Source organism: Suillus subaureus (genome assembly GCF_016647635.1).
Source record: "Suillus subaureus strain MN1 chromosome Unknown BJ212scaffold_2, whole genome shotgun sequence".
Lineage (NCBI taxonomy): Eukaryota > Fungi > Basidiomycota > Agaricomycetes > Boletales > Suillaceae > Suillus > Suillus subaureus.
The window spans coordinates 1,477,129-1,500,832 of NW_024538558.1; the positions used below are offsets into that span (position 1 = coordinate 1,477,129).

The window sequence follows — 23,704 nt, forward strand, 5'->3', positions numbered from 1 at the left end:
AGTACTAGTTCCGGTGTCATCCTTGGTCTCGTCGCAATACCCCCTGTAGTTTTGTACATCCTAACCAGATATATCGCTGGCCTAGTCCGTGCTCATACGTTTGTACTTGTTTTTTGACTGTCGAATTCAAGCCAAGTTTCGTCGCACTCGTTTGTTTTGCCACCGAAGCAAGGAAATAAATAAGCTGCACGAAATCAAGGATATGACATACATGCATCTTAAAAAGAAGAGAAAAATATTAATTCAGGTCAAGACGCGTGCTTGGTAAATCCCATGCGACGGGCATACTCTCGCTCCTCTTCAACCGTCAGTCTGTCCGAGCCTGACCAATTCGCTGAACTCGTCCGTGCTCTAAACCGGCTCTGCCTCGTCCTGAACAACTCCTCCATTCGCAGCGGCCGGATCGCTCCGAATATGTCATCCGGATCAACTGTGCTCTGCATTTGCAACGCCTGTCGGAGCTCCGGCGACTGAGCCCAATCAGGAGGATCAAATGTCCGTGGCCGATCTTCATCTTCCGAGTCAGAGTATTCGCTGTTGATGTCAGGAAGTTCAATACTCTCGCTGGGAACTTCAGGTGGCTGCTGCTTAGCTGCCCGTATCTGAGCCATTGCACGCGCTGCCATCTGATTCTGCACCATGGCGGAGGGAAGCTTATCCTCGTTCTCCTGCGGTACAGCCTTAGCTTTTCCCTTGGGAGGACCTACTTTGGTGGATTTCGCTTCGGTAGCTGTAGATTTAACCGCAGATGACCCAGCGGCATTCTGTGAGGCATTGTAGGTCGCAGAAGACACAAGCGCAGATGATGCGGGGACTTTGATGTTCTTGGAAGTAGAAGCAACTTTTGCTGCAGGAGTAACCAAACTGGATTTCGCCAACTTGGACAGAAGAAGAGTATCCTTCTTGTCTTTTGAAGGCGGCTTTTTAACATCGGGTTTCTTATCGTCCATAGTAACCTTCCGCTTCTTCGTCGCGTCTTCCTCCGTCTTCTTAAGCACAGCGGGGGTCTTGAGAGGTCGCTTTTCCGTGGTTTCGTCGCGCTCACGTTTGCGCTTCTCAGATTCCTCCTTGATCTTCTTGTCTTCCTCAACAGCGCGTGACTTCTCTTCATCAGCCTTGCGAGCAAGCGCTGCTTGGCGCCTCGCCTCCATCTCCTTGAGACGAGTGGCCTTTTTGTTAGCTTCTTCTTCTTGCTATACAATACTCTGAGTCCCGCGAAACACTCAAGGTAAGGGTAAATGAAATACCTTCTTCGCCTGCAGCAGCTGCAAGCTGAAGGCTCTTGACCTCTGGTTTGGCCTTTTTGCCTGTGCCAAGCATACTATTGACCAGTTTTGTGGCTTGACCGAAGAACCCACCCTGTGACTGCTGCGAAGACGAAGATGTCGAAGCCATGGATAATTGGCTTTCGCTCCGCGGAATGCCACCAGACTTCGGTCCCCACGGTGAGTATTAAGAATACTGACGATCAATATTATACATACCTCAATAGGAGTAACAGTGGGCTGGCCGGCCTTGAGGACATCACCCAGATCGCTTGTATACATAACTGACTCGTGGTCGGCTTCTGGTTCGGAGACGCTGGATTCATTGTCCTGAACCTGAGCGATGTCACCATCTATATCCATGGCGGAGGTGCTGGAGATTACGTGTCCCTCATCTTGCTGCACCGCATTCTTCGCTGAATTACCGGTCAGGTCACTTCTGGTTCCGGTGAGTCCCTGAGATTCAGTAGGAAGTGTACTCCATGTCATGCTATCCTCCTTGTTATTGAAGTTGAAAGGAGTCCATCCCTGTTCGCTTGCGGCCAACTTCTCCTCAAGGGGCCAACTATCATCATCGTCATCTTCAAGTGTAGCGAATTTTGCCCGATGAATCTGGGACTCTGAACCGTCTGTGCATTCGGTATCTTGTATAGAAGGCATCCAGGCTGGAGTATCCTCCACTTCATCAAAGACAGCATCCGACAGTGTGCTTGCTTGTGAGGATTGCTGTGTACCGCATGCCTGTGGAAAGGGACGCGAAGAAGGAGGAGATGTAAGTCTTGCCGGTAGACCCAGGGATATTGGCGGAGGAAGCGTAAAGGTTGCTGTTGGCAAATTGAAAGAGAATTCTTTGGTGAGTGGTGCAATCTGCTTCGGGATGGGAGGCATGAATACAGGAGGAGGTTGCCTGTTGAACACTGGACCAGGAGGAGGAACGAAGCTGGAGCCAGAAGTACGAGTGGGAGGTGGGGAGTTGGGTGGGGTTGTTGAAACGCTCTCGTCCGCTGCAGAGGAAGACTGAAGGGCTACCGGGCTTTCATTAGTAGAGACCACGCCAGAGATACTGAGTCTGCGTTCCGATTCTCTTGAGTGAACATCTTCAGTTGCTAGTTGGGGTTCTTCAACGTCTGGTGCGGAAGAGCCCCCTGACTCCGTGACCTGTTCTTCATTAACTTTATTCCTCTCCGCTACTCTTGCTTCTGCGGCAGCACGAGCTTCAGCAAGTGCAACAGCTGCTGCACCACCACCAAGGGACTTCCCCATGCTTTTACCCGCGCGGGCACCAAGACCTTCAACCGTACGTTTAAACACCCCAATGAAACTAGCCTCTTCCTCTTTGTCGTTCAGTGGTTCCCACTGCTCCTCGGGGAGATGCACAGCTCTAATCGGCACCAGAATGGATGGAGTCTGGGTCGGCATAGCTGTCCCCTGGTTCAGAGGTGGGTCCTCCGAATTTTGCGGAGCAGAATCGGACTTGGAGGCCTTGGCCACCTTCGCTCTACGCCCCTCGTCGGTCTTATCTGAAGCCAAAGGTGCAGTAGCAAGCATATCGCTACTTTTCCGCTTTAAAGGAGCGGCAGTGTTGCCAGAGGGACCCATTGTGCCAACACCAGGGCCGAGAATGCTTATCTTGTTATGAACGATGCCTTCTAAGGCTTTCACCTCTCTGGCCTTCATTAGCCATGATGTACGTTTGCCCAGTGCGGAAGGTTGCGCTGGTGCTGGAGCAGCTAAAGCAAGAATCCCAGCACCCGCAGATGGTTCCACTACGACACGCATCGACTTACGTAGCGGAGATGGAGCCCGAAGTGTTGGAAATTGCAGTGCGCTGCTCTTGTGCGCAAGAATCCGAGACGGCGAGTCATTAAGTGGTACTACCATAGTAGTCAACGCAGGAGTGGAACTGGATGCAGGTAGAATGGGCAGCGGAGCAGTCAATGCATCCCTAACATGCATGATAGGAGAGCTGGCTATTGGTATCTGAGGAAGTGGTTGAGTGTGATTGCCAGTGCGTGCCTCTCGAGCGCGGGCATGTTTCTGGGACTCAAAGGGAACAGAATGTAAGGGGTCGAGTGGTGATACCATCGTGTCCTCTACCTCTGGGGCCAGATCATCATCTACTAGATCCGGATCATGACTGACATGCTCGCCCACAGTCGTGCCCGCGGGCTTAGACTGCAGAAGGATTTGCTCAGCACAATCGATGTCTGCATGAGAACGCGTGGACTCCGTATTCTGTTTGGCGTGAAGAAGGGCTTTATGAAAGTTATTGACAGGTGGCTGGTTCTCCTTGCTGATATCCTCCTCCTAGAGACCAGACATGATTCTCAATTTATCAGTCTTGAAAGAGATAAAATACCTCGAGAGACAAAAGAATGGAGTTTTGCGCCTTCGCAGCTGCCGAAGTGGTTACTTTGGTTCGCTTGGGCGCGGTCTTCTTTCGAGCAGGTGTCTTGACGAGGTCGATAATGGCTCTACTGATGCTCAGAATAGAGAAAAAGATGTATCAGTTCACGCACTCTTGCTTTGGACCAGCCAAGATGTTCTCGAGGTAGTCGTCTAAGAAGATGAAGCCGTGTGTTTGGACTTGGTCCTCGAATAATTGCCGACATGGATCCTTCGCCATGGAGGTGCGAATAGAAGTTGTCCATGCTACGATTCCGGGCGCTGGGTGCGCCATAATTACCCTCGTGTCACTGGTGTAAACTATGAGCAATTGAAGGGGTACTTGCCGTTTCGCACTGTGGTTGTACGGCTAGCTAGCACCAAACAATGCATCAACAACGCGTACGTCACATGACTGCAACAATTTCGCGTCCACAGCTTGGTCAGGCCCACTAGTAAACGCACCAAAAGACCGGCTATCTTACAATTATACAAATCGATGCAATAAACGAATTATATTATGACTATCAGTACGGCTAAGGATGAATGTCATAACAGTCCCAGTCTGGTAGATCATCATAGTGATCGTCTAAAATTTCAAGGTCCTCCATGACTTCCTGTAACCCCTCGAGAAACTCCGCCCTTCTTTCTGCTTTTTTTCGATCAAACAACCACGGGCAGTCAATGTTAATGCACTCGATTGGCTCGGCATTTGCAGTCGACGCACACGATGCGCACACCCGTTGTGCGTCCAGGAGCCGGGCTTCTCCTTCTCGTATTTGATCAAGGAGAATGGGCATTGTTTCCCAGGGCGTTTTCCGACACCTATTACATATTCCTGTCGTGAATTCATTAGCCTTAAAAGAGACGAAAAGATACGAGTGCCTACCGTCTGAAGACAAGCCACCGCATGCAAGACACTGGGAACTCTGAAAATGTTCATCTATCTTTAACCTGTTTGCTGTGATCCTCCTTTTTTGGGGAGATATTGCAAGAGGATTTGGATGATTGATTCGGATAGCCTTCGGCATATCGTCAAACCAAGTTCTAACGTCAGCACCTACCAAGTTGAAGATACGTTCGAGTGGTGGGATCAGAACGCGAGATATGTAATACGAAGCGTCTAATTGCATGTGCCTAGATCGTAGATAGTAGAGGTTCGGATGCATGGCAAGAGCAAGACAAAGGGCGCACTTGTTTTGCAATAATTCTTCTGGAGACACCGCCCTGTCCACAAGCCGTGTCTGGGAATCACCGCTTATGATCACGTATGGAATTCGGTCACCATATTGAACCTCGTCGTTCTCGTCCTCCATCATTCTTCGAGCGGCAACAGCTACACCAGGCGGAGGTGGTGCCTTTTCACTGATGTAACCTTGTTCCAGTACATATAACGCATCAATATACTTTCACGCACGAATAGGTCCCCATTTTGACTTCCTTTGCAAATACGAAATCTTGTATTGACGTTTTGTTTTGAAAAATTTTAGTCCATGACTGGTAGCAATAGTCCTTTACTTGACTAAGATCTTGGGTACGGAATAAAATTCTTGCCGCGAATTTAGGCAAAGATTCATGTCACGAGAATACGAAAACCTACTCACTTTAAACACGTTTCTGTCATTTTTGACTGAGCAGGCACCCCGTCACGGCGGACAGTTTCTATTCCTTTTGCATCGAATGCGGGGACAGTCTCATCCGGATTCTCAAATTTGAATCCAACATATCTTTTCTTCGCCATTAACAGACATGGCAAATACACCTAGTCCAAACATGAGTAGTCGACTCGTTCATCTCGGAATGTATAAACCTTTTCGAATTTCAATTTGATGGGTGCCGGATTCATTGCCGTAACCGTATCCGCAATATCGTAGCCGATGTGGAAAGCCTGCTCCTTTGTCTTTCCTCGAAGGTATATGAAAAGGGAGTCTGTGTCCCCGTAAACAACTTTGGCTCCCCATCTAGCATTGCTGTCGATGACTTCTATAGCCTGACTCCATTGTCAGGCTCATGTGAAACTACATAGCTAAAATACTGACCTTTTCCAAGGTTTCTCTGCCGCTTTGTACAATACTGTCTGCAATTTCAACAGCAGGCATGCGACCAGAGTATGTTGCGCTTGTATATCCATAGGTGACATTAGCGATGTATTTTAGGCTGAGCTGGCGCGCGTCCAGAACTCGACTGAGTGCCTGTGTAACCGTGGTTATTGAAGTCAGAATTGACGACATACGCGTTACCTTGTCAGCTTTCGAATCCTTCATCGCCTGTTTGACCATTACTCGGGTGTCCAACAACTCCGTGAGCATGCGTGCAAGTAAACCCTTCCTCACCTCGGGCTTCACGTACATGATGCCATTCGGCGCAACTACAGCCAAGAGCTCAAAACAAGCATCAAGCCTACAAAAGAGATAACCAACCTGTTATGTGGTCTTGCAATTTTTCCAAGAGTCCACGTGGTCTTTGGAGATCCACCACACCAAACTTGTTACGACCCTGGAAGTCGACCATTCTCCCGAGGCAGGTTGAGTAGCAATAATTGTAAGCGATCATAATTGACGGATAAAGCGATTGGAAGTCGAGCACGACGAGGGGTCCATTGTAAAAGGCGGAGAGGGGTTCCATAATGAGAGGCATGCATTCTGCAGCATTTTGTTTTCCAACCTAGGAGACGGTGTCAACTGATTTCGAATGGATGATTCAAGCTCACATCCTGTTTGCTAGGAGACAGGAGAACAAAACTCTCCGGCTTCGCGATGCGGAACATGAATGACTCCACTTTAAACTGTGAGCCTCGACTGATTACGGAGTAAAAGTCGACTCCAAAGACGCGCGCAAACTCTCTGTCGGCGCCGTATGTGAGGACTTGAATTGGATCTGACTGACGACTCACGCATTTTTTGTGGTTGTTTCGGCTACTTGGAGGATTTCCAGTGTCATGATCGTCCGTTCAAGGAAGTAGCGAAGGGCACGGGAGGTGCGCACGGGATCTGTACTATTATACCAAGTTGTTAGGACCGAGGGAGTATAACGAGGAACCCTGTGCAGATGAGTGGAGAATCAGTGGTGATGGATTGGTTGGCGTACCTTCTACGCAGTAACTGGAAGGCCACATTCTCGAAAGAATACATGGTAAGTGTCTGCTCAACTCGCATGATTCTCCAGACGTTGAACACATGCCGACCAGTGACCTTGAATGTGGTGGTTGTCTTCTGACTCCATTGATTGTTTTCTGCAGCACCATTCTTGCTAGGGGCTCGAGATATCAGCTCGCCAATGTCAAAACCTTCACATGTATTAACTACCAAAAACTGGAAAAGACCTTGCACGAACCATAGTGATTTCCTCGAGCATTGAGATAGCCCCAAGATGCTGATTGAACATCCCAGCCAACAATGATATCCGGATCAAACTCGACTACTATGTCAACCATCCGATTGAGTAACTCCAGTTCGTCGACAACAATCTCCAACGGGAAATCGCGTATTCGACGAGGATCCAGTTGCGCATTCTTAACCGCCAGGGTGCCTCGTTCGTGATACACTGAATGAATATTATCATCCCCGAGAGCAAAGAAGATTGCAACAATCCCGTCAACATTTGCGTCAGGCACTTTATTACCACGTGAAGGAGCTAGCAACGAAAGTGAGAGCATGGCAAACGGTCATTTGAGGGCTCACCAAAAATTTCCAGGGAAAACAAGGACATGTGCTGGGCTGCTCTAGTGCTGGAGTCAGATCGAACATGCGGCGTTGACTTCACGCCATAGGGATTCATTTGGGTACTGCCCTCGATCTATATACGCTTTCATGAGACGTAGCTTAAGCATAGTAAACTCAACTTACCTGAGAGTACATCTTGGCCTTCGTGGTCAGCTGAACTGGGTTTTCCTTCAGCCACTTTTTCACTTGAGTTTTACTCGGAGGTAGGGCTGCATACTCCCATCCCCATGACAGATATGTGCCTTTCAAACGACGCGCATTTCTTCCCGTATGAAGCTGACTTCCACAAGACTTCCACTGGTCTAGGGTGTCCAGCCCCTCCCCGCCTTTAAGGTGATACAGGAGACCAGCATATTCTCTCGGGTGCTCTGGAGCATCTACGCGCTTGGAGTAATAAGGGTTACGGTAAACCCTTCGGGGGATACCATACGTCTCAATGGTACTGAGAAGTTCAGAGGAGGATGGCGGTGGTACAGCGAACATGAATGCCGTGGTTGGGCTTGATAAAGGTGGCATATATCTCGAAAATGAGGCTCTTGGTAAGGTCGGCTGCAAAATACTTTCACTCCGTTCAACGGAGCCGTCTCGTCGTCCTTCTCTTGTTTGTATTGGCGTTGAGCTATTTGTGAGGCCCTGTGAACCCTTCGGCGTTCCCCAGACATCAATCAACTGTTCATCTCGAAGTAGGAATGGATTTTCTTCGTTATCGCATCCAGCACTATTATCAGATGAACCAGATGAGTCAGGGGATAATTCCAGCTGTGTTAAGGGCTCTGTAGGAACCATCAATGGCAATTCATTCCTGTTTGCAACCTTTCAATACTGATCGATATGTGATAACTTTCAACAATTACATTGTGGGTGTAGTCGCATCGTAGGAGGCCCCATCAGTCACATACCGCATTCTCCTAAATATGTATACGAATGAAAAACCCTTCCATGAAAGTAAGTGTGCTCACTTAGTAGGAGTTGCTGGCAGCTCTGAAGATGTTGAAAGACTCCTCGCACGTTTGCGGCTGTTCTTACTTCAATTATGGCTTTCAAAAAGAAGGGGTTGCCTACATTTCCAGATCACGCCATGAGTGTCGGAACGAATTTGTTCGGAAAAGGTCTCGCGTAGGAGAGACGAGTCTGTTGAGGCAAGCATGAGTACAAGAGCCAGGGAAAATAAGTGACTGAACCTTTCGCTCCCATCAGTGACAGCTTCAGCCTCGCCAGAGGGACTGGACACATCCATCCCAAAGTCTGGAGGAGGCTCTTCTTCAGCCAACTGATCGTCAGCAGCAGTATCAGGTTCTGCAATGGTGTCCCCCGCCTGCAAGTCCGCCCACTCTTGGTCTTCGCGGTCCATCATCTGACTCATCTCCTGTGTGGAAAGCAACATCTCGTCGACATCGACATCCTTACTTTGCGGTGGTCCTTTCGAAGACCCATCCTGCGTCGCTTGTGCAAAAGGATTTTCCTTGTTCTCGGCTTCCGAAGTATGAGCGCTTTGTCCATTGTGACCACTAGCCTCTCTACGAACTGGTTTCCAAGTTCTCCACTCAGCCTCCCAGAGGGCTTCCACGCTCTCAAACGTGGTCATCACCCATTTCTCCCAAAGTTCCACACTGTCTGTGAAAGTAGGCTCGGGGTCTCTTTCTTTTTCAATGCGTTTTCTGACTTCCTCCCACCACCTCGCTTCCGCGACCCACTCGCCTCCATGGCCTCTAGACATCTTGCTTGAATCAATAGGAAGCGCAGGGGTCGGAGAGAGGCCCTTGGCAAGCCTTCGACGTCTTTCGTCATCCCACAGTTCACGGACACTCGGAACAAATGGCTCAGAAGGTAAAGATGGTGAGGTTATTGCCAATTTGTGGTGGATGTTGCGTGCGGACAGGAGATGGCGGTTTAGGATTTGATGAGCAGCGGCATCAACTTCAAGCGGCATGCGGGATTGACGAAAGTATGGTGATACCTTGAATGTTGTTGGCTCCGGCATTTCAGTATCGTTTTCTTCATGTCCTCGCTGCCAGACCTCCGCGAGATTGATCCAGCCACATCCATAGAGCCCAAAATCGCACATGAACTGTAGAATGTAGCTCAAATGGCTTTCGTACACGCGAAAGCGTGTACGCATGACAGTCCCAGATTGCAATATAGCGACAGCACGATTGACAAATGTGGGGTCTGCGATAAGAATCTTCAAGAACGGCGTATATGACGAGTGGAATCCATAGAAGTGAATGCCTTTCACGAGAAGTACACCCCGAACAAACTGTGATTTACACGAATGTGGATTGCGCTTCATCGAGATGGCGATAGCATGGTTCAAAGAACAAGATAACTTTGCAATGTACTGGTTCACTGACTGGAGTCAGCAAGAAGACATCCTGCCAAACTGAATACACACACCATTTTCAGGACTCAATTTGCCCCCATACCCGACAAAAAAATAAGGGTACACTTGATGCACATGTACACATGCTTTCGTTCCTGTGGACGAGGCTCCATAAATTCGGATCACAGGTACTCGAGGGAGAGATGTGTTGTCGAGAGCGCCAGGGGAGGCCACAGTATAGTCAATTTGGTTAATGAGTACTCGAAGCGTAACCTCCCGCTCCATGAATCTAGTTGTTATACAGTATGAACAATGTGGAAGAATTAATATCACTCAGCGCATGCACCGAATGCGACTACTAGCGAAAGGCCCTATTAGTGACTCGAGTTGGACGTGAACGCGCTCGTCAGTTTCACATGGAAGTCAAGTCACATGTTCGAGTTTTAATGCTGCCGCTTAAGCTTGTCAGAGCAAACAATGCTCGAACTACAAAATCTACTAATCCAACGGTATTGAGTAAGTGCGTGATTCAGAAGGACTTATCACAACTGATTGATCCTCCTTTCGTGATGAATGACAGATATAACTTGCTGTCCAATCCACGTCTTGCCTGGCTCTATCTTCGCAAATCCCCTCACATAACCTGGCTCAACACAAACATACCTTTCCCTACCGAGTGTTAGCATCCAAGTTCATGATCGAGTGTAAATGCTCACCATCCTCCATCTTCCATATCTCCCATTTTCGCACCTGCAGCCTGCTGAGGGTTCCAGACGACAACGTCCTTTAGCTCCCGAACCATGATCTCTACACCACCTCCCGGCCATGTGACTTCATATTTCCCCCCTGCATCTTCGTACACAGAGTCGGTGAACTGACGAACATCGACTCCTGCTCTAGTTTCAACTTTCGGTTTGTTTCTGGCTTCTTCGAATGCCTCTGTTTTGTCAAAATAACTTTTGTTTTGCAATGGGAAAACAAGGACGTCGTTTGCAGGAGCCCTAATATAGTTGTGGAACAAAGCCTGGAATTCGAGGTTGTCTGGTGGGTAAGCCGTGGAGGTCGACGTATTCGTGACGTGCAGATCAGTACTAATATGATGCTCAGCCAGGGTAACAACATAAGCTAGATGGAATGGTTTGTCATATTTCGCTGTAATACCCGCGGTTGGCTCGAGCGCTGGGAGAAAATATATCAAACGACACAACTACAGTGAGGTGGCACTTACTGAGCCTCACCGATACGCCCTCATCGTTGTCCATCACAATGCTATCGAATTTCCACACTTCATTTCTAGCAAAACCATGCTGGGCAAGTTTCATGTGCTCTGGGTGGCTGGGAGGTCCGAAGCAAGGAAATATAACTGGGATACCTCCCCGCACGGGCTTTGAGCCATCGACAGCGGCTTTAGATGAGACGAATAGCCGCTCAATTGGTTGAGGTTCGGTGATGGTTCCAGCCTTCCATGAAATTACTGTCGCACCGTATAGAAGTAGTTCTACAGTGGAACCCTGATTCAAGAATCAGTAATAAGTGGCTGTCTGCTTTTGGTCTAGTCTATCACGGACCTTTGCATGAGTCAAATTGATTCGCCCAGAAGCCTGTTTGACTGGCATCTTCGAAGTAGATGATAAGCTTGAGGTGCTGAGTTGGCAACTATGAGATATACGGATACCCCCTGGGATTACCTTGGAGGGCTAGCGGCCCGATCCCCCGGACTGAGTAAAAGCCTGCCCTTAGCTGTAATCGCCACTATGTACGCCTACACTCTGTCACGAGTGACATACATCTCTCCCACTACCGACACTTCTCTCACACTTCCTGACTCCTGGACGGGGTCGTGTTTATGGTCAGCCTCGAGTCGAAAGTACGAGGGAGCGGCAAAGAAGCCCTCTTATCGGCTTCCTCTGCGATCCTTTCGCAGCGTGGCAGTGATTCAAATAGGCAGATGCATATGCCGTTCCGTTCACTGCAGGCCAAGATTGTCCTGAATCGCTACTGACTTTTCGTTTGTTCAGCGTCCCTACATTCCAGGCGATAATTTTTTGATATTCCACTTGCTATCGGTGCAACCACATCTTCTGAACTTTTGTCGTTGCGCACGAGGACTCTTCGCTTCGACACCTCGGACGTGGCTGGTTGGTGCACTCGTGCGGTCGTACGCAGCATTATCGTCCTTGCCCGCTTGACGAATTGCGCTATCACAAAACTCGTGATCAAAGGATCAAGCCACTTTGTTTCGTTGTACGCAAGGTCTCCTTGTTTCGACACCTCGGGTGCCTATCGGTGCATCCGTGCGTTCGTGTGCAGCGTTGCTCTCGTTGACCATGCACAAAAGTGCGATATGCGCATATTGTGCTATACTATAGTCTATGCACACCTGCACAGAAAGGCGTATCACGCAACCATACCACAGGCATTGCCTACCCCGCATGGACAAGGAACACTCATACTACAACTTTGGTGTTACACCGCAAAAGTCACATGAAGCGTCGCTCACGGGGCAAGTCATGGTCGAGGACGATCTAACAGGGTTTATCGGTGCTTCCGTGCTTTGTGCGGTGTGACTCAGTCTCGCTGGAAGGACATGGATTTATGGTCTCACAAACTTGTCATACCCAGACCTCTGTCTTGATGTCAAAATGTTGCTACATACTGTCGGTCCAATGAGGCTAGCTTCGAGCCAGATCTCGCTTTTCACTGAGTTGTCTCGGGTGTATGTGGACCTCCGTGTGCAGGCACGCAGCGAAGTGGAAGCCCGTTGGGAATAATCCGCCGAGATTAGTACCAGTTATGGCACTTATCAAAGATTTCGGATGCCTTCCGTTGGGAGTGCTATGGAACTGGTTGAGATTTTATACATTTATGTGCAGCCCTTGCAGATGGTGACTCGTGGTTTTCTGGATTGTGAGTTGTTATATATGATTGTCTGACAGTCTGATGGTAACGATGAGATTTTATAGGGACTTGCGACCTGGACAAAAGTGCCCCTCCGTCATCGCGAGATAGACCTCGTGGCTTGCGCCAGGGTCTGTCGTCTTAAACTGAGCCATCGGGCACGCTGTTGATGATTATTGCATAATTTTTTGCTATTTCTCTTCTTCGTGAAGAGGTTTCCACGGTGGTCGAATATCTTTTGGTCGGAGGTTACTTGCTTTACCTTCTATATGTACAATACATTATTCATCGTAGTGATGTCGCTCATGCCATCCAAAAGGTTGTTCTCGGATAACTGATTGATTTGTCTATTATTCCTTGTGACCGGCTTTGGGGCTGGGCTTGTCGGAGTCTCGATGATCTACTAACCAGTGATCCTTGTTCCGCCACGGCTGGCGGGAAGGAACTACTATCTTCGTCTATAAAGGTCTGGTTAGGGGAAGGCCAGCAGTACTAGTACTAGTTGGTCAGTACTGACAACTTCCAGTTCCGAAATATCTCACGAATTTTGGCATCAGTCAAGGTGCTTCAGTACTTCAGTACTTGCTTCAGCGACAATCCGTATTGATAGCATGGAGTGCGCGATCATCATGTTTCTGCGCTGTGTAGTTATAGTTGCAAACTTGAGCGATAACTTGAATATTGGCTTGGGGATTAAATCGAATGCACCTCAGACTAAACAAAGATACCCTTCATCTTAATCAAGCTTAATCAAGAACAGATCACTTGCCCTCAACGTTTAATCGCTAGACACCACACCTTCCACCACAACCATCTCCAGCCTTGCAGCCCTTGTAAAGGTATTGCAGCTAGTATCTGACTTGTTAAATAGTAAGAAGCCCCCGCGTAATTTCTCAACTGGGACTGAACGTCTCTTGATACAGCGCCACTTGCGATGGAACCCGGATACACCATGGAGGACGTGAGTCTCATCAGAATTCCATGGTGAATAGCATGAAAGTAACACAATATCGTTGCAGATTGCACCTATTGCCGTTCTAATGGACGAGCTGCGCTCGGAAGACGTTCAACTACGCCTCAACGCTATTCATAGCATACCCACGATTGCACTTGCTTTGGGGCCAGATCGCGCTCGTGACGAGCTTGTCCCGTTCTTGCAAGATTCCGTCGATGACGAGGATGAGGTGCTACTGGCTTTGGCCAAAGAGCTTGGGAGGAATTTTGAGGAGTACATTGGCGGAAAGCAATTCGCTCATGTGCTGCTAGGCCCCCTGGAGAATTTATCTGCAGTGGAGGAAACCCTGGTACGGGACAAGGTGCGCGTCCTTGAGAAACGTTACTTGGTTAATTGGTTGATAACCTATGCTTCTGCCACCAGGCTGCAGAATCTATCGCCAAAATAGCTGAAGTTCTATCTACTCCGCAAATCGAAGAGTTTTACATTCCACTCCTGAAGCGGCTCTCACAGGGCGAATGGTTTACATCGCGCACCTCTTCTGCTGCCCTGTATCCTCCAGTTTATCACAAAGTATCGTGGTCAATCCAAGAAGATCTCCGGAAGGGCTTCGCCGCTCTCGGTGCAGATGATACACCTATGGTCAGACGTGCTGCAGCTAAGTGGCTCGGGGTGCGTAGTATATATTACGTCTCTGCGCCGATTGAAACGTCAGCTTTTTGGCAGCCATTTGTTAAGAACCTGTCAAAGCAACATGTCTTGTCGGATGGGTTACCTATCTATCGCAGACTCCAATCCGATGATCAGGATTCTGTGCGCTTACTCACAGTAGAAGATCTTATTGTTATCGCGAAGCAACTTACGCCACCTGAGGTGAAGGAGCAGTTGCTGAAGCAAATCAGACACAGTATCGCTGATAAGAGCTGGCGAGTGCGATATATGGCCGCAACGCATTTCAATGAGGTGCGCCCCCGATGCTGGGTTCTACGTTTATTGGGCAACACAGTTTATATTGGCGTTTAGCTCGCAGAAGCCGTCGGTACAGAACTTGTCAGGGAGGAGTTAATAGGGCAATATGTGCAACTTCTAAAAGATAACGAGGCAGAAGTACGCACAGCGGCTGCAGGCCAAATCCCAGGTATGGTAATAAATGCCATTATAGAACACCGCTTGATTCCGCCCTTGACTTTCAGGGTTTTCGAAACTGCTCGAGAAGGAAGTCATCCTTGCACGCATCGTGCCTTGCGTGCGTGACCTCTCGCACGACGCGTCTCAGCATGTGCGAGCCGCTCTTGCAAATCATATCAGTGGCCTTGCACCGCTCCTGGGCAGAGATGCTACTATCGAGCATCTCTTACCCCTGTTCCTTCATCTATTAAAGGACGAATTTCCCGACGTTCGGCTCAATGTCATCAGTAAGCTCGAGACTGTAAATGGCGGTAAGCGCACTGCCCGTTTACCCGCGAATGGCTCTCTGAAATGCTATTGCCAGTCATTGATATCGAACTCCTCTCTGATAGTCTTCTCCCCGCTATCATTGAGCTTGCAGAGGATAAGTCATGGCGCGTCAGACAGGCTATCATAGAATATATCCCCCTTCTCGCAACACAGCTCGGCAAACCTTTCTTCGACGAACAGCTCGGCAACCTGTGCATGTCATGGTTGGGTGACACAGTCTTCAGTATACGCGAATCTGCAACCATCAACCTCAAGAAACTGACGGAAGTCTTCGGCGTGGATTGGGCGAAGGTTCAGATTGTCCCTAAGGTCATGGGTATGGGGCAACATCCAAATTACCTCTACAGGATGACTACCGTGCAAGCGATCACAGTACGTGTTCATCTTTATTAGGCCGCAGCGACCTGAGCGGATCTTCAAATTGTAGACCATTGCACCTTCCCTGAATCTTGCAATCGTTCAAGCTGAGATTATCGGGCCGCTCCTGCAGCTTGCTGAAGACCCCATCCCGAACATCCGCTTCAACGTCGCCAAGTCTCTAGAAATTCTTGCCACTACATATGGAAATACTACGGAGGGTCGCGAATTTGTCCGCAAAAGCATTGTTCCGGTGCTAGAGCAACAGAAAACAGATTCCGACGCAGATGTGCGTTACTTCGCCGCGCGGGCCCTTCAAAAAGCGTCAGCGGACATGTTAGGCAAGTATTGAAAGCACGAAAAAATCATCCGTGGCGTTGACCTATGTAGCACAGGTTGACTAGGCGGTCTTTGCAGTCTGCACATACCCGTCCCCCTTTGAGTCTTTTTCTCGCACTCACGAACATTCCAAGAGAATAAATAGTACCGTACCTTCTTTTGTGCTCAATGAATCATGAACTGCAGACAAAACACTGCCTATTATGCTCCCCATACCAACGCGCAGCGCATCTGATTATATCGGCAAAGAATTTCTTGACAGATTCTGTCGTCGGTCTACCGCACACAACGCATGCCGAACCTCTCTTAAACTACATAGAAATTGTAATGCATTTGGTACCGCATGATCGGGCTCGCGGTAAGAAAATATTTTGTGTATTGATATTGTGCGACTTTCAGAAGCTTGCTCACAGTTCTACAGATCAAGTGGTATTGTATTTCTTAGATCAATAATGGCCATCAGGCGTTGTAAAATTCCTTGCAGTATCATGACCTGCCCCTAGATCTCTCATTAGCTCATTTGAAAGGTCCGAGAGGACGCATGCCATCTCGTGGTGAATTGCTTTTTATCACGTGATACGGGCGCGAGGTGGGGGGAGCCAATCAGAAACCAGGCTTGATTAATAAGGTTTGGCGAGCTAAATGTTAGGGTATAAGAATGCGTCTCACTAGATGAGTTGCACTTTTGCCTTCTACCACAACCATCGCAAGTCTGGGAACTTGTTGGCTACGTATTTGTTCTATATCTCTTATAACTTCAGCGCGAGTCGCTTGTCTTAATATCTACAACCTTCTTCACGCTCCTTTTAATCCCACTCCTTTTCGATATGCCGGTCATGCGCTCTCTCCTTATCTTCCTGCCCGCCGCCGCCGTGACGTTGATGCTTAGCACGCCCCTCACAGTGCAGCATGCTCTGGCCAAACCAATTGCAATGCCGTCTTCACCCAGGGCCTTCGGCGGGTTCACGAATATCGCTGACAGAACAGACAGGTTATCCACATCTAAGCATCCAGCTTCTCATGCTACAGCCATGCCAGCTAAGTCTCCGAAGGCGCCATCACGGATAACTGCGGGGCATGCGGAACGTAAAGCCGCCAGGAGTGTTCCACACGTGCCGCGTGAACCGTCTGCTAGTGCTCATGGAAGCTCGAACACATCGAGCGGCAAGCTTGCTCGTCTACGTAGATATCACCGTCAGGCCTTGCAGCACGCTGCAAACTATCGTACGTCGGTAAAATGGGGGTTGTTTGTGACCTTTACTTATTGTTCTTGCATAGACAACCTGGCCTCAAATGCAACGTCTGAGTCCGCTTCTGACCCCGCATTCCAACAGCAAGCGTCAACAGAGCTCTCTGGATTCAACACGAACTTTGCAGGTTTCACTTCTGTTCTGGCAGAGCTTGGCGGTGACAACGGCGTCGCAAACCTGGATCCCACCAACAACATAGAGACCTTGCTAGAGAGCATCATCAACGCCAACAAAGACATCCTCACGGTCACTTACAACCTTGTTGTCTCATTGCCCATCGTTGGTCCGATCTTGGGTCCCAGTAAGTCTCGGTCATTTCTTGCGTGCGTAGCGGCAATGAATTGTCTTTGTAGTCGTGTACGATCTCAAATGTACTCTGGACGATCTACTGGACATCGTCGAGAATCTAACCGATGCTATCGTCAACGCGATCCAACCCCTTCTTCAGGCTGTTCTCGGCAAGGCTGTTACGGCGACGTGCGCATCTGGCGTCCAGGTTGCAGGTCTTTGCATATAACATCGGGTTAGACTCGATTTCTTCTATAACCACAGACTATATTTATAGAACCCACGCGCTGGCGCTTCTATTAGAGCGCGCGTACGAATTTGTTTTGTACTTACCTTGCCACTGTATTATCACGGACTTCCTCATGCTTTTTAAACTATCTATGCTGTTCGCTCGACTATCTCAAAAAAAACGAAACAGTCCATTATCGTGGACTTCGATTCGAGTATGCAAGGATGTTTTAAATCCGTATGATGCTCTATGAAATATGAGTTGGTGCTAAGGGGCACCCGACTGAAAGTAAGCCCGAATCTACACATCTACAGTATATAACCGGCCGCTCGGTCGCTATTGCGTCCACATCATGTTATGTTGCTGCGCATTTTCTTGCCGTTAGTCTGTCCTGTTTTGCACCCATCTTTCACACATATGCATGAATAGTATTAGGAAATTCGATCCAGCCCTGTAATTGTGGTGTGCCCGGGAGGTTTGGCGTGGTCCTCCGTGCATTATCAATCTTGATGCTTCAAATCGGACCAGCATTTTTTCTGTCCTTCACAAAATTGTTGACCTGCAATGCGCGTGCTTGAGTGCGCTCGGAACCAACCAGCTTTGATTGCGTGAACATAGAAAGTATGCACATAGTAGCTTCACCCACTGCGTACTGCGGCCCCGCCGGAAGGGGATCGCTTGTTACTATTGTTCATGTATTCATTGCTACATAGATAGAGGGTGTAATTCCAGTGCACGTTGATATGGGATAATGACGTCGTGGAGGAGAACAGCTCATTCCTCAAACACCCATCTCTCAGCAAGCGGTCCAATTCTTGGGAGATGATAACGTGTGAGACCTTCGCGCGACGCTCCGAGGTATGCTCGTACGCTGAAATGTGTGAACTCGGGACTCATGTCAACTTTACGGATCACTCACGCCATGAAAAGTGCGGAAAGTGCGAATGTAATAGTAAGGAATGACCGCATCCACGAAGGAAAACCAAGTAGTGATGCAAATATGCGCACCAATAACAGAGGTGTCATTAGCAAGGCAGATTGGTAAGCTGTTAACGATGAGCTCAGCGGTCACAAGTCAGTAAGGAAGCGGAGAAGGTCACCGTGAAAGCGAACATAATCGTTATGAGTTTCCAGCACAAGTAATATCAAAGCTGAAGCAAATCATGACAAAACAAAATAACCGCTCATATTTGTATAACTTACCTGAGATTGGACCCAATATATATGCGAAGGCTGATAAAACGTCCACACGCAGCCCATAACTCGTTTCCCACAGATCCTGCTGAACATCCTCATGCCCGCTTATCGAATTGTTAAATGTAGGGAGACCGCCAGATTGATAAGATATCTCTGTTCCTCGTGAGGATGAGTGAACTGGAAACCATGGCCGAGCTTTGGAGTTTGAAGATATCGCTGATCGGTAGGAAGAGTCATCTGGTGGAGGGGTCTGCACCTATGGGTACAATTTATTCATGAATGCTAGAGAATACTTACATAGGGCGCGAACGAAGAGGCAAAGCTGGACGACATAGTTCTATGATATCACAAGCCCGAGGGAGTTCAAGGCTAAGGAGCTATCCAACCCTTTTTGGGCAATTACAGGTGGCTGTGTCCGGACTCTGCCGAACGGACTTCGATCTCCTTGCGCCTGCACACACTATCTCGTCAAGACCCCGGGAAGAAAAGGTCGCAAAACGTCAAGGACGACAAAAATCATGGTGAGAGTTCCCGTCGAATGCTGCAGGTTGCTGCACCATGTCGAATCGTCGAAACCGAGCGAGATTTGCGATCGGGAGGCGATGGATGGTGCCAATGCAGATTGGATGTACTAAGCTTACGGTCTGCGACTTTAGGCTGATAACGCAGCACCCGTCACCCTCCGCGCCCGTAAATTCATCACCAACCGCCTTTTGGCGCGCCGTCAGTTCGTTCTCGATGTCCTCCACCCATCGCGGCCGAACGTACCGAAATCTGAGCTCGCGGAGAAGTTGGCTACCATGTACAAGACGGAAAAAGCACGTGTAGTCTGTTTTGGTTTCCGAACACAGTTCGGTGGTGGACGTAGCACCGGATTTGCACTGATTTACGATGATGAGGCATCACAGAAGAGGTTCGAGCCAAAGCACAGACTGGTCCAGGTAAGCTCATGTTCTCCTTACCACACGACTACTGTCTTATTCTCTATTCAATTAGTCTGGCCTTGAGACCAAGGTTGATAAGCCTTCACGTAAACTGCGACACGAGAGGAAGAACCGCGCGAAGAAGGTATGACAACTCCTTCAATCATTGTCGTATAATGCACTGATGTACTTCGTCTGCAGTTCCGTGGTACCAAGAAGACTAAGGCTGCTGAACCTGCCAAGAAGGGCAAGTAAACACTGCTCTCTCGCATTAGTCTAGATCTCTTTCTTGCTCGGGTGCTCCCCTTATTATCGAGAACCAGTCGAGCGAGCTGTACCTATGGCGTATGTCATACTCACAACCACATTCATGAATCATATGCACATGCGGCTCACGAGCATTTTCATTGGAATTTGCGCGCTTTCTAAGAGTATTACAAGACCAGTTGATTATGTTGGGTATCGATGCAGTGGTAATATGGTTGAGCAAAGTTCTACAAGGAAAGGATAAAACACAAAGTAATGCTGAAGCTTTAGAAGCCGAGCTTCTTGTGGATAATATCTGGATCTTCTTGATATTCTTCTGCTGATACCCACATCTGTGGATATGTTTCAGGACCGCCCACATAGAACAGTTTGAGACCAACCTTCTTGAAAGTCCCAAGACCTGCAAGAATAGAACCACCTATCCACGTCGAGTATTTGCGCTCCGGAGGGGCATAAATCTTGATCTTGACATCTTTCAAAGCCAACTTCTTGATTTCGTTGAGAAGACGATCGCCAAAGCCTTCAAGCAGGTGCTATCAATGCGAGTGACTTGCCTACTAAAGCTTACGGACCTTTGCATAACGTGCTGCCTCCACTAAGCACAATATTTGAAAAGAGACTCTTCCGCAGATCCAAATCAACTCGATTGATGGAGTCTACAACAACCTGATGAACACCGGCGTATTCCTGTCCAATAAGCTCTGGATTAAACAATATTTCGGGAGCGCGGAACCGCTCAGGTCCCAACTGCAAGAAAGATGTGATTTGGCATCTTCGGACTAGAAGCTGGGAACTCGCCTGAACTACGTTTCCATCCGGGAGACGGAACTCTTCAGTCCGACCCACCGTGTCCTTCTCCTCTTTGGAAGGATTTAGTGCGATATAACAGCACTTTTCTTTTATTATCCGAACAACTTCTCTTTCTGCAGTCGTGTGCAGATGATGGCCAGATTTTCTTAGCAGCAGCTGTAGATGGTCAGTTACATCTCTGTGTAATGCGACATGTGAGTATTTTATTCGATGGGAAGATGGACATCATACCTTCCGGCGACATCCACTCTTCGAATCGCGTGAGGCATGGAGAAACCCTCAAATACTGGGACAGCGTGTGTAACACCATCCCCAGAGTCGAGTACTATGCCAGTCGTCCGCCCTGAAGAATATCTATAGATAGTTCGAAGGGGCTAAAATGAATATGACGAGCGTATAGCTTACAACGAAAGAACGGCCTGTACGGACAGGAAGAGGGCCGGAACATTGAATGTGTCGAAGAATATCTGAGCGGCTACATCACGATTACTCCTTGGATTTAGCGGCGCTTCGGTCAAGAGGACTGGGTGCTTTCAGGCATTCTGATCGGAACATCCTGGCACCTATATTAGATAAAGGGACATACCTCTTCACTGAGGGTTCCAAGCTCTTCAGCATATATCCAACTCCATATCCGTTCCATGTCATCCCAATCAGTTACAATGCCATGTTCCATAGGGTATTTGATCTTGAGAAGACCGCGGAACTCTTGTGCGCGACGACCGATGAAGACGTCACCTTCGAGAGCACCGGCCATGACGCGCACATGCTTTGGTCTCCCAACGCTAGAAATTCATGTGATTAGAACTACACGTTGATCAACATTGCGCTGTAAAAACGTACAATGACGGGAAAAAACATTTCGGATGATCTTGACCCGCAAAACCTGCTTTGATAGTTCCTGAGCCCTGTCAAAACCAAGCTGAGCCAACACACGCCGTAGTCGGAAGATGCGCGTTACATTGTCTATCACGACAGGTTGATTTGTGAGGACATCCTCAAATTCTGCCGACATCCCTGCAGTGATAATGAACAGAAAAAGTTTTGGGTAAGAAAGGCTAGAGATTCGGTTTGGCGATCCAAATGTGCTTGTTGACGCGTTTGATCGTTTGAGCGTGTTTCTCACATAATGTCACGTCCACCAGCTGGCTCCTGGCTACAACGCTCGTCATGGTGCGACATGGTCCCACACGATTTATTAGCTTTCTCTTTATTACGCTCATACTCAGCATCGTATGTCGAGTCAATCTTTATCTAACCCTTTAATTAACAATTTTGGCAGGCGCCAGTCGAAGCTGCCACGAATAAGTGGGAGGTGACAAACTTCTGCAAATGTGAGTCCCTTGAACTTGATCATCCATGCTGCAGGAACTAATCGCAATTTAGGCATCTGCTTCTCTGCAAACTATACGATTCTATCCCTGAACACGCCCGACAACCCCTCCAAACCTTGTCTATCGTGCACTAAGCAGTGGTGCTTGAATCAGAACCTACCTATCTGCACCGGTGCATCTCTTGGCGATACAGATCCAGACACCGCAACCGGTCTAGAGGGAGATGTCGAAGCGCGATGTTTTCGTGTGTCCTCAATTTCCTTGTGTTTGCCAACGTTAATTTGTTCCTACCAGAACGAGATTCTCCTAGGGACCAGCTTGTGGTCACCCTCTTTTTGTTGATTATCCTCGGACTGTTACTTGGCGTCAGCATTAAAAACCGCATGCTCAAGGCAGGTTTGGATTCTAGTACGGCATGGTCTGCCAGCAGGCGCTGGTGGGAAGTTCGTATAGTTTCTTTTCAATTTGAATGATACTCAGTCACAATTGCAGGAATGGTTGCCGCGTAGGTATTCTGAAGACTACAACCTTCGTGAGCGTTCTGTTCGTCCCACTGGCAACAACAGTGGGGGAAATTACAGAGAGATACCGAATACGCTTCCCATGTAGTTCTTTGATATTGATGTCATGTACAGTAGATTTGCAGTAGATCCGTGATGCCTTGCCTCCACATGTTTCCCTTATAGAGCACGTTCAGGTGCCACGCTAGGCTGCGCTTCTTGAATTCATACCACAACGTAATAATACCCGTCCTCAGTCCTTTTCGCACTTGAGGGGATAACGAACTTGTGTAGCGTTATACCAATCGCTTATTCTGCCAACTGCTGGCACTTCATGGGCTCATTGTGCTCCAAGGCCAGGGCGCATTCCGGGAGACATCAGGTATCGGGAAGCACTGCTGCCCAGTCAAATGATGGCACCACCGCGACACCGCCTTCTGATCCTCGCGCCGCAGCTGCAAAGGCCGCTGAGAGAAGGTTGAAAACGGTAAGCCTCTGAATTAGTATCCATTTACAGGATTCACCAGGCAGCATAGGCACATGCACGAGGTACTAATCCCTCGAATCCGAATCGGGGACGACTTGCCGAGCAGGTCGTGACTGCGAAAGCGGCGAAACCAGTACCTACGTCAAGAGATGAAGAACGCTTAGTGGTAATGTCAAGCTCTATGACTGATTATTTACCGTTCCTCACTGTCGCTACTTCTAGTGGGATTGAATAATACTTTGTGCGTGTGTATTGCCTCACCGCCAGTACAACATGCGGGTCATCCTTCGCTCCGGACTTCTTATTCTGACCTTCAGGTTTTCTCGTGCTGTTTAATACATGATCGCCGATCCCTCCCATAATTTTCAATTTACCTCGGACCCGCTCAATCATGAAATGATCCCTCAAGGCTTCACGGGCATGTTTCTTCTTGTACTTCATGCCCCACTGTTATCTGACACGTCGTCAAACTCAGCGGGCCGTCGGTGAGACAGCATGATGTTCGGACACGTTGTTTTCATGTTCTTTATATGTGGAGCATGACCATAAACGAAATCTCTTCTGTTCCCATGATCGAGGAAAGTGACGCCGTCTTGTCTCGTCTTGTCCATGTACTCCCTGGAATCTGAGATACGAATGGGTAAATGATGATTGCTCGAGGATATGATATAAGTTGTGTGAATCCCCCGGTTCGGTTCATTGCAAGGCGGATATTCGATA

The 23,704-nt window shown here is 48.5% G+C and overlaps 10 protein-coding genes across 10 annotated transcripts; 5 read left to right on the forward strand and 5 right to left on the reverse strand.

Moving 5' to 3' along the window:
* Positions 1-148: 148 nt before the first annotated feature.
* BJ212DRAFT_1317085 (uncharacterized protein) lies at positions 149-4,004 on the reverse strand. Its single transcript, XM_041334235.1, has 5 exons — positions 3,785-4,004; positions 3,625-3,739; positions 1,485-3,572; positions 1,248-1,431; positions 149-1,189 (listed from the first exon to the last, which is right to left on the reverse strand). Exons 1-5 carry the CDS (start codon positions 3,943-3,945, stop codon positions 249-251), a joined length of 3,489 nt encoding a protein of 1,162 aa, XP_041199196.1. The 5' UTR covers positions 3,946-4,004; the 3' UTR covers positions 149-248.
* Positions 4,005-4,107: 103 nt separating this feature from the next.
* BJ212DRAFT_1317107 (uncharacterized protein) lies at positions 4,108-10,109 on the reverse strand. Its single transcript, XM_041334236.1, has 20 exons — positions 9,767-10,109; positions 8,554-9,718; positions 8,435-8,503; positions 8,332-8,388; positions 8,227-8,280; positions 7,496-8,174; positions 7,331-7,445; positions 6,984-7,283; positions 6,738-6,936; positions 6,544-6,690; positions 6,361-6,493; positions 6,071-6,314; positions 5,891-6,018; positions 5,690-5,842; positions 5,461-5,640; positions 5,255-5,412; positions 5,068-5,199; positions 4,845-5,015; positions 4,540-4,787; positions 4,108-4,488 (listed from the first exon to the last, which is right to left on the reverse strand). The coding sequence occupies exons 1-20, from the start codon at positions 9,975-9,977 to the stop codon at positions 4,187-4,189; spliced, it is 4,845 nt and encodes a 1,614-aa protein (XP_041199197.1). The 5' UTR covers positions 9,978-10,109; the 3' UTR covers positions 4,108-4,186.
* An 8-nt stretch (positions 10,110-10,117) lies between these two features.
* Positions 10,118-11,612, reverse strand: BJ212DRAFT_312980 (galactose mutarotase-like domain-containing protein). The gene is made up of 4 exons (XM_041342888.1): positions 11,261-11,612; positions 10,921-11,203; positions 10,409-10,871; positions 10,118-10,361 (listed from the first exon to the last, which is right to left on the reverse strand). The coding sequence occupies exons 1-4, from the start codon at positions 11,306-11,308 to the stop codon at positions 10,235-10,237; spliced, it is 921 nt and encodes a 306-aa protein (XP_041199198.1). The 5' UTR covers positions 11,309-11,612; the 3' UTR covers positions 10,118-10,234.
* Positions 11,613-13,312: 1,700 nt separating this feature from the next.
* BJ212DRAFT_1317119 (ARM repeat-containing protein) lies at positions 13,313-16,092 on the forward strand. The gene is made up of 10 exons (XM_041334237.1): positions 13,313-13,460; positions 13,514-13,551; positions 13,610-13,906; positions 13,969-14,217; positions 14,272-14,508; positions 14,569-14,683; positions 14,739-14,984; positions 15,038-15,375; positions 15,431-15,701; positions 15,756-16,092. The coding sequence occupies exons 2-10, from the start codon at positions 13,525-13,527 to the stop codon at positions 15,758-15,760; spliced, it is 1,785 nt and encodes a 594-aa protein (XP_041199199.1). The 5' UTR covers positions 13,313-13,460; positions 13,514-13,524; the 3' UTR covers positions 15,761-16,092.
* A 638-nt stretch (positions 16,093-16,730) lies between these two features.
* On the forward strand, positions 16,731-17,466 carry BJ212DRAFT_1259157 (uncharacterized protein; the record flags this gene model as incomplete). Its single annotated transcript, XM_041329998.1, has 3 exons — positions 16,731-16,923; positions 16,978-17,250; positions 17,303-17,466. The coding sequence occupies 3 exons, from the start codon at positions 16,731-16,733 to the stop codon at positions 17,464-17,466; spliced, it is 630 nt and encodes a 209-aa protein (XP_041199200.1).
* Positions 17,467-17,984: 518 nt separating this feature from the next.
* On the reverse strand, positions 17,985-19,078 carry BJ212DRAFT_1317122 (uncharacterized protein). Its single transcript, XM_041334238.1, has 5 exons — positions 18,961-19,078; positions 18,670-18,913; positions 18,567-18,617; positions 18,386-18,512; positions 17,985-18,337 (listed from the first exon to the last, which is right to left on the reverse strand). Exons 1-5 carry the CDS (start codon positions 18,994-18,996, stop codon positions 18,241-18,243), a joined length of 555 nt encoding a protein of 184 aa, XP_041199201.1. The 5' UTR covers positions 18,997-19,078; the 3' UTR covers positions 17,985-18,240.
* Positions 19,079-20,001, forward strand: BJ212DRAFT_1317137 (ribosomal protein S24e-domain-containing protein). The gene is made up of 4 exons (XM_041334239.1): positions 19,079-19,184; positions 19,320-19,604; positions 19,660-19,731; positions 19,788-20,001. Exons 1-4 carry the CDS (start codon positions 19,182-19,184, stop codon positions 19,839-19,841), a joined length of 414 nt encoding a protein of 137 aa, XP_041199202.1. The 5' UTR covers positions 19,079-19,181; the 3' UTR covers positions 19,842-20,001.
* On the reverse strand, positions 20,002-21,784 carry BJ212DRAFT_1317140 (actin-related protein). The gene is made up of 9 exons (XM_041334240.1): positions 21,625-21,784; positions 21,507-21,571; positions 21,250-21,448; positions 21,069-21,193; positions 20,895-21,017; positions 20,652-20,841; positions 20,426-20,600; positions 20,234-20,373; positions 20,002-20,185 (listed from the first exon to the last, which is right to left on the reverse strand). Exons 1-9 carry the CDS (start codon positions 21,676-21,678, stop codon positions 20,120-20,122), a joined length of 1,137 nt encoding a protein of 378 aa, XP_041199203.1. The 5' UTR covers positions 21,679-21,784; the 3' UTR covers positions 20,002-20,119.
* Positions 21,785-22,696, forward strand: BJ212DRAFT_1317144 (uncharacterized protein). The gene is made up of 5 exons (XM_041334241.1): positions 21,785-21,896; positions 21,946-21,997; positions 22,050-22,241; positions 22,292-22,440; positions 22,490-22,696. Exons 1-5 carry the CDS (start codon positions 21,834-21,836, stop codon positions 22,604-22,606), a joined length of 573 nt encoding a protein of 190 aa, XP_041199204.1. The 5' UTR covers positions 21,785-21,833; the 3' UTR covers positions 22,607-22,696.
* Positions 22,697-23,320, forward strand: BJ212DRAFT_313921 (uncharacterized protein). The gene is made up of 2 exons (XM_041342894.1): positions 22,697-22,984; positions 23,034-23,320. The coding sequence occupies exons 1-2, from the start codon at positions 22,832-22,834 to the stop codon at positions 23,217-23,219; spliced, it is 339 nt and encodes a 112-aa protein (XP_041199205.1). The 5' UTR covers positions 22,697-22,831; the 3' UTR covers positions 23,220-23,320.
* Positions 23,321-23,704: the final 384 nt, after the last annotated feature.

Bases quoted from the DNA above. Each gene is read 5' to 3' on its own strand.
- BJ212DRAFT_1317144 (XM_041334241.1), top strand. From the start codon at position 21,834: ATGGTGCGACATGGTCCCACACGATTTATTAGCTTTCTCTTTATTACG. The intron at 22,242-22,291 runs GTGTGTCCTCAA...TGTTCCTACCAG, and splicing joins TGTCGAAGCGCGATGTTTTC to AACGAGATTCTCCTAGGGAC. The intron at 22,441-22,489 runs GTTCGTATAGTT...TCACAATTGCAG, and splicing joins CCAGCAGGCGCTGGTGGGAA to GAATGGTTGCCGCGTAGGTA.
- BJ212DRAFT_1317137 (XM_041334239.1), top strand. The intron at 19,605-19,659 runs GTAAGCTCATGT...CTATTCAATTAG, and splicing joins CAAAGCACAGACTGGTCCAG to TCTGGCCTTGAGACCAAGGT. The intron at 19,732-19,787 runs GTATGACAACTC...CTTCGTCTGCAG, and splicing joins GGAAGAACCGCGCGAAGAAG to TTCCGTGGTACCAAGAAGAC.
- BJ212DRAFT_312980 (XM_041342888.1), bottom strand. From the start codon at position 11,308: ATGCCAGTCAAACAGGCTTCTGGGCGAATCAATTTGACTCATGCAAAG. The intron at 11,204-11,260 runs GTCCGTGATAGA...TTCTTGAATCAG, and splicing joins TCAATTTGACTCATGCAAAG to GGTTCCACTGTAGAACTACT. The intron at 10,362-10,408 runs GTGAGCATTTAC...AACACTCGGTAG, and splicing joins GATATGGAAGATGGAGGATG to GGAAAGGTATGTTTGTGTTG.
- BJ212DRAFT_313921 (XM_041342894.1), top strand. From the start codon at position 22,832: ATGGGCTCATTGTGCTCCAAGGCCAGGGCGCATTCCGGGAGACATCAG. The intron at 22,985-23,033 runs GTAAGCCTCTGA...CAGGCAGCATAG, and splicing joins CTGAGAGAAGGTTGAAAACG to GCACATGCACGAGGTACTAA.
- BJ212DRAFT_1317140 (XM_041334240.1), bottom strand. From the start codon at position 21,678: ATGTCGGCAGAATTTGAGGATGTCCTCACAAATCAACCTGTCGTGATA. The intron at 21,449-21,506 runs GTACGTTTTTAC...ATGAATTTCTAG, and splicing joins AAATGTTTTTTCCCGTCATT to CGTTGGGAGACCAAAGCATG. The intron at 20,374-20,425 runs GTCCGTAAGCTT...ACCTGCTTGAAG, and splicing joins AGGCAGCACGTTATGCAAAG to GCTTTGGCGATCGTCTTCTC.
- BJ212DRAFT_1317085 (XM_041334235.1), bottom strand. From the start codon at position 3,945: ATGGCGCACCCAGCGCCCGGAATCGTAGCATGGACAACTTCTATTCGC. The intron at 3,573-3,624 runs GTATTTTATCTC...TCTGGTCTCTAG, and splicing joins CCATTCTTTTGTCTCTCGAG to GAGGAGGATATCAGCAAGGA. The intron at 1,190-1,247 runs GTATTTCATTTA...TTGTATAGCAAG, and splicing joins AGCTGCTGCAGGCGAAGAAG to AAGAAGAAGCTAACAAAAAG.
- BJ212DRAFT_1317122 (XM_041334238.1), bottom strand. From the start codon at position 18,996: ATGTCGTCCAGCTTTGCCTCTTCGTTCGCGCCCTAT. The intron at 18,618-18,669 runs GTAAGTTATACA...GATTTGCTTCAG, and splicing joins TATATTGGGTCCAATCTCAG to CTTTGATATTACTTGTGCTG. The intron at 18,338-18,385 runs GTGAGTGATCCG...CACACATTTCAG, and splicing joins CTTTCCGCACTTTTCATGGC to CGTACGAGCATACCTCGGAG.
- BJ212DRAFT_1317107 (XM_041334236.1), bottom strand. From the start codon at position 9,977: ATGGAGCGGGAGGTTACGCTTCGAGTACTCATTAACCAAATTGACTAT. The intron at 8,175-8,226 runs GTAATTGTTGAA...GGTTGCAAACAG, and splicing joins GATGCGACTACACCCACAAT to GAATGAATTGCCATTGATGG. The intron at 7,284-7,330 runs GTGAGCCCTCAA...TTTCGTTGCTAG, and splicing joins GTTTTCCCTGGAAATTTTTG to CTCCTTCACGTGGTAATAAA.
- BJ212DRAFT_1317119 (XM_041334237.1), top strand. From the start codon at position 13,525: ATGGAACCCGGATACACCATGGAGGAC. The intron at 13,552-13,609 runs GTGAGTCTCATC...ATATCGTTGCAG, and splicing joins CCGGATACACCATGGAGGAC to ATTGCACCTATTGCCGTTCT. The intron at 14,218-14,271 runs GTGCGTAGTATA...GCTTTTTGGCAG, and splicing joins CTGCAGCTAAGTGGCTCGGG to CCATTTGTTAAGAACCTGTC.